At 45.0% G+C, this 13,466-nt stretch overlaps 1 protein-coding gene across 1 annotated transcript in view; it reads left to right on the top strand.

Moving 5' to 3' along the window:
• The window catches only part of Sox6 (SRY-box transcription factor 6), a 333,439-nt gene extending 323,378 nt beyond the window's left edge, over nt 1-10,061 (top strand). Inside the window, exons 15-16 of the mRNA XM_051149259.1 lie at nt 348-564; nt 9,182-10,061. Of these exons, the coding sequence (XP_051005216.1) occupies nt 348-564; nt 9,182-9,485 (521 nt within the window). The 3' untranslated portion in view covers nt 9,486-10,061. The remainder of the gene's footprint in view (nt 1-347; nt 565-9,181) is intronic.
• Nucleotides 10,062-13,466: the final 3,405 nt, after the last annotated feature.

Below are 13,466 nucleotides of genomic sequence, written 5' to 3'. Positions count from 1 at the left end.
TGCTTGTCTCTCAAGCCTGGCGACCTAAGTCCAGTCCTCAGGAGAAAGCTAATTTCACAAAGATGTCCTCTGACCCACCTGTACACCCATACATGCATAAAGTTCATGTAGCGCCAGCCATAAAGTATTGAGAAAAAATAGAATAAATATATTGTCCCTTTTTTTTTTTTTTTTTTTTTTTTTGGCTCTGTGGTTTAAAGGGCAAGTTGGGAGGCTCTGTGGTGTGTGGTAACTGGAGCTCCTGAGCAAAAGCAGTAAAGTAACGGGAGAGATGACCAGCCATTAAAGTCTGGACGATGTCACCGTCATGTAACCACGCACATACTTAAGGTTATTTTCATATTTAGGATCTCGCTGGAAATCCATGTCCAACCAGGAGAAGCAACCTTACTATGAAGAGCAGGCCCGGCTAAGCAAAATTCACCTCGAGAAGTACCCAAACTACAAGTACAAACCCCGGCCGAAGCGCACGTGCATCGTGGACGGCAAGAAGCTCCGGATCGGGGAATACAAGCAGCTGATGCGCTCCCGGAGGCAGGAGATGCGGCAGTTCTTCACCGTGGGGCAAGTACTCCTGAGGGCAGCCCCTTCCCAGGAAAGGACCCCAGGGCGCAGGGAAGGGCGGGGTCGCGGCCCGTGGAGGGGCATGGCCGTGGGGCTCTGCTGTGCCATAAGCCTGCAGCTAGGCTCCTGCGCCTACTCTCCCCCAACCTGAACCTCGCGATGGCCTGTCTTCCATGCTCACCGAGATAGCCAGCGGCCACACACAGAGTTTCTGGTAGTTTATTTAGACAGACACACAGGGAGAAAAAGTAAAAACTGCCTCTTAGAAATCCCCACAGCTTCCCTGCTTCTCTGGTGGTGCTTCTGACTGTACTCACAATGATCTGCTTTTGTTGTGGGAGCTACCACAAGATAATTGGCCTTGACATTGGTTAGAAGACCTCATTTTTGGCTTCGTATCCAGAACTCCTGTTGCAGTAAATTATTCTGTGGTGGAAGCAGTAACAATGTGGATTTTCTTGCTTAAATCAGAAACTGGGCATGTTTTTGATATCTTCAAGTCTGATTTCATGTCATTTTGTTTAAAAATTAGGTAATAGATTTCTGGTATAAATTTCGACTTGGCTGACGGGCTGTCTGCATTCAGAAGAGGCCCCTCCTAACCACAGTAGTCAGGATAAGTGGGCTAGAGAGATGCCTAGAGATTCCAGCACACAGACCATAGCAGCCTGTGGGGGTGGAGACCCCAGGACCACTCTAGAGACAGAGACTGAAGGAGCTGCAGCCGAAGGGAGGATCCTGGGAGAGGGGAGAGAGAGGAGTGAAGGAAGCAGAAAGGAGGCCACGTTAGCTGGACATACGAAGAAGAACGCGAAGCTATGGCCCAGCCAAGGTGCAAAGAGGGAGGCCTTACAGGGCAAGTGAGGCGCTCTATGTTTAAGGATGCTCCAAGGGAAACCTGGGAAGAACACACTGCTCTCAGAAGCATGTGCCTAGGGGTAAGTTTAATTATAATAGTGGACAGAGCACAACCTGGAAGTCAGTGGTACACCAGGGTCACGGAGAAAGCTGGAGCTTAGGGGCTGATGAAATGCTGGCCCTGCACCTACTTGGCCAGGGGCCTTACCTTTGCCCAGCTTCCATTTCCTCACAGGAGAAATAGGAGGAGTGATAGCAGGCACCCTGTATGGGTGTTGAGACAATTCAAAAGAGCAGAACTTTCAGACGACAGTACGTATGAACCCCAGCCTGGCCGTTTGGACTTACCAGGTATCCACTATTCCAGCAAATATATGTATCACCCTAGTTCCCCTCTGTGTTCCTCTAACTGTGGCACACAGACCCTTTTAGAGATAAAGAAAATTGTTCCACCTAGTTAATTGAAGATTCCAACATGTTAATAAATGAAGATGTGACAAAATAGGCTTATCAAATACCTCTATGCAGTGAGTGTTTGCATCTTTTAAAATAATGCTTTTAACACAAAAAGTACAATGCAATATAATTGGACCATTCACATGGTAATGAGAGGATTTATGAAAAATACAGGTTCATAGTGCCCTCTCAGTAGGCTAGTCATTTGAACACAATGCAGATTTAAGGCTGCATGATAAACATCTTGTTTTAACCTGGTTCTGCATCCCTGAGACTGTGTTTATCTTTTGAAAAATGTGAATTTGGGAGCTTTTGTGATTCCTGCCCTTCTTATGCCCCTGTGTGTAGAGTGATACTTAGTGGGTCTCTCTGACCACACTCTAAGAGGTTATCAGAGTGCTGTTTCGTTTCCCGGTAGTTGCTTGACTCGATGAGTTGTAGCAGTTGTTTACCTTAGTCGTCTTTGCTGCAGAGTAACATTAAAATGGGCCTGTATCTAAATACCCCAGCATGTGCTGGCTCAGACTTATAGTTTATTTTATGTAGTCAAACATAACAGATTGGTAACTCCCTGAAATGTAGATGACTTGATGACATCTCCTGTTTATTGGGTGCCTAGGCTGCACTAGGTGTTTTGTGTATCCAAGTCACACAATCCATAATCCTCTACACAAGATACAGGAACTAAGCTTTAGAAAGTTCCAGTGGCTCCCAAAGGTAGGAGACATCAAAACTCAACCCCAGGTCTTTGCCTCTGCCATCCCAAACAGCAATGAGACTCTCCTTACCATGTTTTCTCAAAAGGTGCCCCTCAACCTCTTTTGGACAGACATGAGCATAGCTTGCTATGCTGTGTGGCTTGCTAAGGGCTCATGGACCTTGAAATCAGTGCAGTACACAACTACGGGATGTGCTGGTAAAATAAGGTCTGAGTAGCATGGGTTGCGCTGCTCCTGACAGGGCAGGGAGGCCAGTAAAGGAAGGGCTGTTTCCGTGCATGGGATGAACATGCTGCCAAATGGCAGGCAGTGACCAGAGTGGCCTGGTCTTAATCTGCAGTGCTAGGGTGTCCCTCTGCCCAGCTCTACAAACATCTGCCATATAAAGCTAGGTATTATCCCTGCTTACAGATTTGTGCTTCCTTTAAATAGTTAAATCCGATAGATCGGTAAGTCCCCAAGGCTCATCTTTGGAAATTGATCTTCTTTAACTGTAAGGTTACAACTGGAGGAGCAAAAAGCAAAACAAACAAAAACCCAAAGATTACTATTGGCGTCTTGATGGGGCAAGATCGATTTTTATAGCTGATTTTGAAAAGACATACATCCCTTTCAAGCCCGTAACATCATGTACATTACTTGACATTTTAGTGCATTTAAATGGCTATGCAACTGTAACTGATGAATCAGATTTTTTAAAACTTCGCTAATAAAAAAAATCTGTCAATAATATGTAATAGAGTTCCCCCTTACCTGGTGTTTAACTCCTTCAAATGGTAGATTAACTATCAGGATTTTGTGACTATTCTGTGAATACAGAATTGATATTTATTGAGGCCAATGTAGCTACAATGACATGTTTTTCTCACGAATAATCACTAAAGCTGCTTTTTATATGGAAACGCATGTAGTCATTTCCCTCTGAACTAGTAGAGAACTGCACAGGTACTGCAGAGTACCCAAGTGGGATGACTTTCTAAGCACCCATAGAGGAAAGGAATTGAATACTCACTGTATACAATAGGCTGTGTTGATTAAAGAATATAGATTACTGAAAACACATCAAATGCATTAGACACCATCATTATTCGAGGACTGACAGGCACAGCATTGGTAAATGCAAAATCACTTTCTCAAGGCAACAGTTAGTCAGGGACATTGTTAAGATTTAAGTCAGGCTGATGTGGGTACAAAGCACATGTCTGCCTTAATACTGTGTGCCCCTCACAGTCAGAGCCCATGTAGGACAGTAGTGGAGGTTTGACCCTAGGAACCAGCCTGTTCCCTCTCCACTGCTAGATGCCTTTTCCTCGCTGTTCCAGCATGTGTGGGTCTTTGTTCCTCGGTGGTCCTCACTGGCCCTTCAGGATACTCCTCAGTCTCTCTGCCCGACAGTTTTCTATATGTAGAACCAGGATGACCACAACACCAATAACATGAATACGTCTGAAGATGGAACGGCTAGGCATTCGGAAAACACTAAGAAGAGCATCTAACATGCACACGTTATTCTAAAAAAGATTCTATGTGTCAGGTATTTATTTTATACTAGCTTAGAAGCATTATTTTCCCAGATAATTGTGCCCTAAGTGAGCTAGAAATCTACCATTTTGATCTTAAATCTAAAGGAGTCATATGACACCTGTAAGACACCGGTCAACACTAGCCATGCTGCTTTCTGCACTGTCTACTAAGGAACCAGCTTAGAACTCCCAGTAGATAACGGGCCATGCAATCCACCCCAGACTCTCATGAGCCGAGCGCCATAGCCTCCCCTTAAAGACCGTGACAAAGCCTGAGGTAAGCAAGCCATAGGCTTCTCCAGTATAAACATGTTGTCCTTTTGTATTTGGCAAAGCCAAACTATTCCAGGACTACTCAGCCTCAGTGCTGAGCCCTCTCCAGCTGAGGCAACACCCTGTCCTGTCAGCTGCAGGTGCCAACACACCCAAGATACCTTCAGCTACTGTTTTGATATGCATGTTCATTATTTGTAGAGCCCAAGGCCTGCCAGCTACTCCTGCCTATGAAATCTGCAGTGTTTGAATTTTGACTTTGAAATTGATCTATAAAGGAAGGAGATGTGCTTTCTAGGAAAGTGATTTTTGATAGACAACACTTGGTGCTGCTGGCTGATTTCTTTTTCAGTTTGGTTTATTGACTAACCAGTCAATTGTTAAGGGCCTATTATACATCAGCAAGGTTCCAAGCTCTGCACTACATCACCAAGCATGAGGTGTTGCTCCTAGAGTCAGGAGTTTTGGGGACATTTGGTGGCTAGACAAGCCAGACACGTATATGACTGGGTTGGCTGACAATAGTGGTTGGTCACACCAGGCACACCCTAGGCGTTCACACATACGGCATGATGAAGTGCTTATCTAGACACATAGATGTGTGATAACTGAATCGTCGGAAGGGCCCAGAGCAGCTAAAGGCAGCCTGGAGGGAGGGGGTTTGGCAAGTAGAAAGTAGATTCCTAACTAAGAGTAAAGGAGGGGTGCATATGTGGGGGAGAAGATTTCAAATGTACAATAGTATACAGGAGGCTGTGAAGAAAGTATAGGGTAAGCTGCATGGGTCAACAGTAAAAGCCCAGAGTCTTCAGACCAGCTGTGCTCATTTAATTGTATATTTGTTTCTTTGTTTTATGTATCTAAGACTAAATAATAAGATGACATAATCAGAGAAGCATATAGTTTTGGACTGAATCCCCCCAAAGAATCTGGTATAGCCTCAGAAGAGTCTTAGGTCTTCTGTGCTCCGTGTCACCAGCCACCCTTGTAATCCTTGGCACTTCCACTGGGGCTCCTGGAAGGCTGGCATGCCTCCTGCCACGGGAGCTGCGGCCTTTGGGGAACCTCTCCGATACCAGAAGGTTGTTTCTCCTTCACTGCTCTGAAATCTACCTGTTGACTTGCAGGGTGGTCCCCATCCTCGGGTTTGGTCCTCTGTTTATGAGGACAGTCATTTAGCCTCTAAAGATTGTCACATCCTTATTTTTTTTTCTTTGTCCCTCCCAGACTTTCAATCTTTTCTGGTCTGAAATGTCACTTATATTTTTTCATTGGTTTTCCCTCCCATTGGCTAGTTTGCCTCCTCACTCACTAACTCAGTGTATTCAACAGGGATCTACTGAGTGTGCTCTGTGGCCAGGCGTTGTTAGGGAAGAGTCCTATCCTAGAAGCTTACTCTCTAGTGGTGGAAGAGGTCAGACAATCAGCCAGTTATAAGTAAGTGTAAAATAGCTACAAGTGCCTTCAGAGAAAAGTAAATAAGGAAGGGAAAGTGGCAGAGTGTTTTGGAGGTTTGTCCAGCAGTTAGGGTAGCCCCAGGACATTTTCCTGAGAGAGCGAGAACAAAGACCTGAGTGGATAAAGAAGCAAGCTGTGCTGATTACTAGGCAGAGAAGACAGCAAGCCTCATAGGCATATCTATGCCTAGCTTCTTAAAAAAAGACCAAGGCCAGAATGACAGAGGCAGAGCAGAGGGAATAGCTGGGAAGAATTATAGATGTCAGAGAGATGACAGAGAGCCAAACTGTGAAAGACCTTATAGGCCATTATGAAGTTGAGTTTGACTCTAGGCAAAGAGGAAAGTCTTTGAAGAACTAAAAACAAAGCAAAACAAAAGATGCTGAGCTTTGGCCTAGGTTTTGAAAGGATCTCTCTAACTACTGTGTTGGGACTTGTCTGAGGAGGAACAGCCTGTTACAAAGAGGCTAGGCTCCTTGGATAAATCATACTTGAACTGATGGGGGTTGGACCAGGTGTGTAGGAGTGGAGGTGCCAAGAAGCACATAGATGCTAGATATTTTCCCAATGGAGAACCAGCTTGACTTGCTAATGAATTAACTGTCATAAGTGAAAGAACTCCTGCTGAGGATTGGCTTGAGCACCTGGAAAGGTCGGAAGTACTCATTAGCCAAGATCAGAATGGCCACATGAAGCCTGGAAATCCAGAGGGAGTTTGGGTTTGCACCTGTAAGATTGAGATAGTCTTTCACATCTGAATAAAAGCACGTGTGTGTGTGTGTGTGTGTGTGTGTGTGTGTGTGTGTGTGAGAGAGAGAGAGAGAGAGAGAGAGAGGGAGAGAGAGAGAGAGAGAGAGATCTCAGCTAGTGACTGAGTGAGTGAGTGAGGTAGTTTAGGAGGGATTTACTTGTTAGAGATACAGTCTTTGGAGTGGCCAGCACACAGACACTGTTTAAAGCCACAGACCTGGTTGAGGATGGAGCTGATGTGGCAGGTGGAGATTGTTGCTGATACCCTCCTGAGTTGTTTCAGCACTGTATTGGCAGGAACCAAAATGGGTCTAAGGAAGAACTGAGTGGAGGAAATGAAGAGATACAACCTTCCTGGGTTTTGTTTTAGAAAATCACAGAAGCAGAGCAGCAGCTAGAGAGAAGGGATGAGTAGAAGTGGTGGTGAGGATGGAAGGAATCTTTAGGGAGCCATGGAAAATAGGCCCAATGGATAAGGAAGAGGCCTCTGTCCCTCAGATTCTGAGTGTACTGAACAGCACGGCACAGGTAGAGGGTTGGCCTGAGAGATGTGAGTGAGTCCGTGTCATGAGGGGAACCCGCAAGTGATGGGAACTCGCTTGTGTCTGGTTCCCTGTGAAGTGAAAAACCGGGTCATCGGCATTTAGAATAACTGTAACATTAGGAAATCTGTAAAATGGGTCAATACTGTAGGAAAGTGTTCTCTTTACACTTGTAATTAAGGCAAAAATATTTCTACTATAATTATCCAAAATCAGTTATAAATCTAAAACACTATCTTCTGCTCTAGTTAGCATGAAATTAAATTTGTGCTAATTTACCCCAAACTTAAGAAGCAAGAAGCATATGTTTTTAGAGTTTGGGAGGGAACAGGACCTCATGTGGTGTGTCTCCAGTCAAATGTCACTTCCTTCAGGAGATCAGATTTAACATGGGGATCATAGGTTAGTGTCAGGTCCTGTGTCAGTACTGGCTCGGCTAGGTGCTCTTAAGTCGCCAGCCTATGTCATCTCAGGAGTGATAAGAACTCAAGGAGTGGTCATGATTGAACAATGTGAATATATACATACATACATACATACATACATACATACATACATACATATATACATGTGTGTTATGTTAGTACACACTATGAAAACCAGCACATAAAAAGTACATGTTGGCTTGTTCAAAGGAACCAGCAGATCTTATGAAGGCCGGCTCTCCTGTCCAGAAAGAACTGCTGTCGTCTCTCCTTCTACTCAGCACAGAAGAATTAAATCTCTACCCAATTAAAGAATTGGAGAGATACACACACTGTGGTGACTGAAGGTCCTTAAAGACAGTGTGAGCACACATCTCCTTCCTCAAACAAGGCTGGAGACCTCTGTGAGGAGGTAACACCCACCCTGGCATGTTACTGGCTTGCTGGCAACAAGCCTGCTTCATACGTATTCAGGCCTCTCCCTGGGAGTGAGGTGGCTAGAAAGTCTTACTGAGAAGATAAGAATTGCTCCAGTGACTGTTGACTAGAAGCCTTGATTACCACAATGTAGGAGAACCTTCCAGAACACCCCTGATGCAATTTATACAAACACGAATACCAAAACTCAGGAAGAGTTATTTCGGCGCCGCTTGAGGTGTGTGTAACTATAATTTGCTGCCCATAACCACTGGGGACCACATGGTCAATTTTACATAGTGAAAATGACACCTCAGGCCCAGTGTCTGGGTGGGAGAGAGCTTTAATTCTTTGTGCTGAGTGAAAGGAGGGACAATGACAGCTCTTCCTGCACAGGAGAGTCCGACCTTCCCAAGATCTGCTGGCTTGTTTGAACTGGGGGGACAGTATGAAGAAGTGATCTGGTGGGACTCGCCTTGGCATCTGTTGGGATGTCGCAGGAGCAGCGTGCCTGCTGCCTCTTATTATTAGGGTGCACAGCTCACTGCACTTTATTACCAAGTCCTCCAGCCCCAGCTCCATCCTCAGCCTCAGGATGGACCATAGCCCAGCAAGCCGAGCTACAGAGACAAGGACCTGTTAGAATCGAGGTGGGGGAGTGGAGTCTTCTACCAAATCTGCCCATTTGGGCTTGCCAGGTTCTTTCCCAGTTTACTCTCGCATTGGTAGTTCTCAAACCAAGTTGAAGAGGACACCAGCCCACTTAAGAGCATCATCACAATCTGCCCAAGCCTCTCAAGTGTTAAAAAAAAAAGAAAGAAAGAAAAAAAAAGGAAAGCTGCTCTCTGGTCTCTTTTTTAAAATGTTCTCACATGGACTGTTGTGGTCTTAACTGCAGCATTTGTGCCCAGCCCAGTGCCAAGAGTGATCTGAGCTCTGTAATATTTGCCAAGTTGAAAGTTCTGCCTTTACGTTGTGAAACTGTCAGCAAATTGTTGCGTTGTATTATTTAACCACCGGCCACAGCATCAGGAACAGCCCAGGGATCCTTCCAAGGATCAGTTTTTGTCACTCCTGGCAACTTAACGTGTTCCAAAGGGCTTGGTTTGGAAAATGTGGGCCAGGGAGTCCCAGGTCCCCTGTGAGGACCTATAGAGATTTCTCCTGTGTTTCTTTTTGTTTCTGATTCTGTACAGGCAACAGCCTCAGATTCCCATCACCACAGGAACAGGTGTTGTGTATCCTGGTGCTATTACTATGGCAACGACCACACCATCACCTCAGATGACATCTGACTGCTCTAGCACCTCTGCCAGCCCAGAGCCCAGCCTCCCTGTCATCCAGAGCACGTATGGCATGAAGATGGACAGCGCAAGCCTGGCTGGGAACGACATGATTAATGGCGAGGATGAAATGGAAGCCTATGGCGACTACGAAGATGACCCCAGATCAGACTACAGCAGCGAGACCGAGGCCCCAGAGCCTGTCAGTGCCAACTGAGGAGCTTTTGTTTGCTGAATTAAAACCCTCTGACATTTCACCCCCTTTCCCCAACAACAACAACAAAGTTCTTAAAGAGCCCGCATGCGTTTGTGGCTCCACAGTACATCAGCGAATGGTCTTAATTGCTTCGTAACGTGTGAGACAGATTACGTTTTCCTCATTTTTCATAAACTTGAGTTTTTGTCGTTACTGTTCCTGTTGTTGTTTATTTAGGTGAAGACGTATTAAACACAAGACACCGGGACTTGGAAACCTCTCTCCGCCCATCGCCGGCTGACTAGTCTTACGTTTCTGTCTTACTATTTTTCTTTTGGATGTTGACAAAGGGTTTAAGTTACTGTTTTGATGGGGTTAAACATTCTCACTCAGGTATGCTGTGCCGGCTACAGGTTGTGAATGTGTTTTTATTCTGAATTACTTTAGAAAACAACTGAGGATCTCATATTGTGAAACCGGACAAGTCCACAGCATGTGCGGCTGCATATAGAACATGTTCAAAAGGCCTCGGAATTCCATTTTTTTCCATGTGTAGAATTCAACTTTGAATGTGCCAAACTTTTTCATAACTTTGAATCTTAACTATTTTGAAAGTCTTACAGGAGACACTGCAAAGTCTTAGACAATCTTTGGCATCTTAAAATAAAATAGCAAACCACATTTTTTTTTTTTCCAGAAAATGGTGAAGTACTCAGGAATCTGGAGACAGGATATTGTAAGGAATGAGCAAGGCTGCCACAGTGCGTGAACCCAGATGTGTTTGCCTCTCGCTGTGCCATCAGTGTGTGGTGTGGGGTGACATGTACACCAGAGAAATCACCACACCAGACACCAACACGGTGGTCTCCCTGTCTGAGACCACCCCTCACTACATCCATTCTCCCTTTGCCTTTCACCCTGACATTCAATCTTAACATGTTGTTCTCTTAGATAATTTATTCATTCCAGAATGTCAAGGGTCCACTTACTATTTATTTTAAAAATTATTGGTGGCATTAATTTAATAAAAATTTTTTTTGCCCTCTTTGCCCTTTCACCTCTTTTTCCTGCTGGATACAAAAGATGTACATAGCAACCTCATTGTCCCCAGAGCCCCTGAAAACATTTCGGAAGTGATGCTGGTGCACGCGGATATTGTTGCTTCTAAGGACAAGTGTACATCTGGCTGCAGGGATATGCATCAGCATCAAGGTGTCCTACGTTTAAACGTGTGTGCCCCTGTGGGTCACTGCGACCTCAGGCCTCTGACTAGAGTCTCTCCCTCATTCAGTTTTCAGTAAGCAGTAGAACCTGAGTTCCATTCAGAAGTGAGAGTCATCAGCGGTAACTGCCAGTCAGGGAGCCTCTCAACGCCACGCTGAAGCCCAAGGTCCATGGGCCACAGAGGCGTCGACAGTGGAGCAGGCATGCTATCACCTTTGCTGAGCTACCTGCTCCCAGCTGGCACATCCATGGAGACCTTTGAAAAATCTATAAGATGGTAGAAGCCTCAAAGGAAAGACAAGGGCAGAAGGAACCCACAGGAAAGGAGCAGTATGGGGTTGCTGCTGCTAGCTCACAGGACAGATGGCTTCTGGGGCGGCCCACCAGCTTCCTGGCTGACTTCATTCTCAGTGGCTCCTTGTGAAGGAGGTAGTCTGCTCTTGCCACTCCAGGTGGGCTGTGGAGACATGGTGCTGGGCTGACAGGCAGCAAGGCTCCCTTCCCCGTCCTCTGACTATGGGCAGTTGGTTCTCCACTGTGAGTTTGACTTTCCTGAGGCCAGGCCTGGTTGCTTACAGGGAGCCTCACTCAGAGCCCTTCAGTGGGAGGTGTCAGTGAACAGGATAGCCCAGAATCTGAGCATCAGGACAGAAACAGCTCCATCACATTTTTGAGCCATTTTGTCACTTGGGAGAAATTAAGAAAACTTCATATTTATTTAAAGAGTGCTCCGGGCCATACCTACTAGCAATAAATAGGTATATCCAAGAGATGACCAGCTGTGTCATTAGCTGTGAGTGCTCTCCATAAGCTGTTTAAGGTACTGCTAGGAATGTTTTGTTCTTAATATTGATTGGGGATTGGAACTTCATTCTTGTACATTGATTTCATATGAGGAGGAGTTCACTTTTCCAAAACAAAATGAGTATTTATTATGTCTTACTGATTTCTGGGACTCTCTATCTCCTCCTCACTTTTTCTTTATGTTTTCCCTTCTCTTTGGCTTCTGTTCTCACTGGTATGTTTGTTTTTGTTTTATTTTGTTTGTTCCTTTTTTTTTTTTTTTTAAGAATTGTGCCGCATGGGTAGAGTGTTGTACGGCTAGCGTTGTATTTTATGTAATTAATTTTGCACAAAGGCGAACATTTAGCATAGTAGTTAATTTTGTTTGTTTTTATGACCATGCCAAAATAATATTCTGGGCTGGTAGAGAACAAAGGACTGTTCTTTAGGATTGAAACTTGATTTTGCTTGTAGTAAGGAAAAGAAAAAGAAAAAAAAAAAAAAACACACACACACACACTCACAGATGTGGCTTCGTAAGTGTTACAAGCACTGGATATAAATGGTATTTTTATCACTGACTAATGTGAATCTGGTATGGAAAGTACATGAGCAGAAGTCATCTGTTTCGACTCGTGTGGGCTTGCCTCACAGTTGCTGGATCTGACTCATTTTTATGTCTTGTTATTTCATTTATTTATGCAAAATACATGTGTGTAGGAACACTCTGTGTCAGCTGTGGCTCTGCCTCAGCACTGGGGTCCAGTGACTTCTGGCCATGTTCTCAAGTACAAAAGCTGTCCGGGGATGACTGGGTGTGAATGCCTCCTTCATCGGCGTAGACAGGGATGCTGTGTCCGATTCTAAATTTTGTGCATACACAGTTTATTCTATTTATTAGCCACATTTGGCTCTAAATACCCATGGGAATGGAGAATGACAATCACAGAGATCACTTACATCAGTGGGGCTGAAGCAAAGTCTTTATGACTTCACCATCTCATTTTTAGAGTTTTCTAATTGTGTAAATATACCATAGAAATAGAATTTATTTTTGGCTCATGGATTCCTAGTGGCAAATAAATTATGTATCTTCTTTCTGTTCTCTATTCATATGTGCTACTCCACACTAAAAGCTGGCCAGCCACATTTAGTGTGGACAAAGGGTCATCAGCTCCAGCGAGGCAGTGCTCATCCCTGGCCAAGTCAGCAGGACCCCTCCCTGCTTCTCACGCAGCAGCCTGAACCATATAAAAAGCTGAGGAGCCCCACACACTGAGTTTCCAGCAGAGCTAGGAGGAAGTCACTTTGCTTTGTGAATCCAGACCCATCTGCCCAGATAGTTCTGTGGCCCTAAAATGGCAAGAAAAACGAGTTGTATTTTCAGAGGTAAAGGTCTGCCTGCAAGGTTAGTATAAACCCCACAGTGCGAGGCTAGGGGAATCTGAAGTCACCTTCCTGCGTTGTTCAGTTCCCTCTTTTACACTAACTTTAAATCAAATCCTGGGGGTGTCTCCATCAAAGCGGCACAGGATTAGGCTTTCCTTTGTCAGCTGGGAATAGCAGTATTGGTAGACAATTCCTCTCAGTAACGAACAGGCTCTGTGGAATAGGAAGCAAGGAATGAGGGGACACAGTAAGTACGTTCGTCATAGACATGACAAGCCTGGTTGGCAATTCCTCCTCCTCACTGGCAAATTGCAGGCTGTGTTGTTTTCGCAAACACTCCCTCAACCTTTCAGGTTTGCATCATGTGCTATTTGATACCTTCTAGCCTGTCCTTAGCCTGAATTCCTTCTCCAAGACCTGAAACCAACTCCGAGGCCAGATTCTAAATTCAGGTGTGGGTTCACAGTGCCATTCCACTTGTCACATGCAGGCCCCCTCTACACATTAGCCTGTGTGAGACAGGATTGCTAAAGAGGTGTGTCATCCCTCTAGAGCTCCAGCCAGGCTTCTGGGGAGCCAGGCCGCATCTCCAGCACACAGCCTCCT

This window comes from Acomys russatus, chromosome 7 (genome assembly GCF_903995435.1).
Source record: "Acomys russatus chromosome 7, mAcoRus1.1, whole genome shotgun sequence".
Lineage (NCBI taxonomy): Eukaryota > Metazoa > Chordata > Mammalia > Rodentia > Muridae > Acomys > Acomys russatus.
The sequence above is the reverse complement of the archived record's forward strand: the minus strand, read 5'-3'. Positions and strand labels throughout refer to the sequence as shown.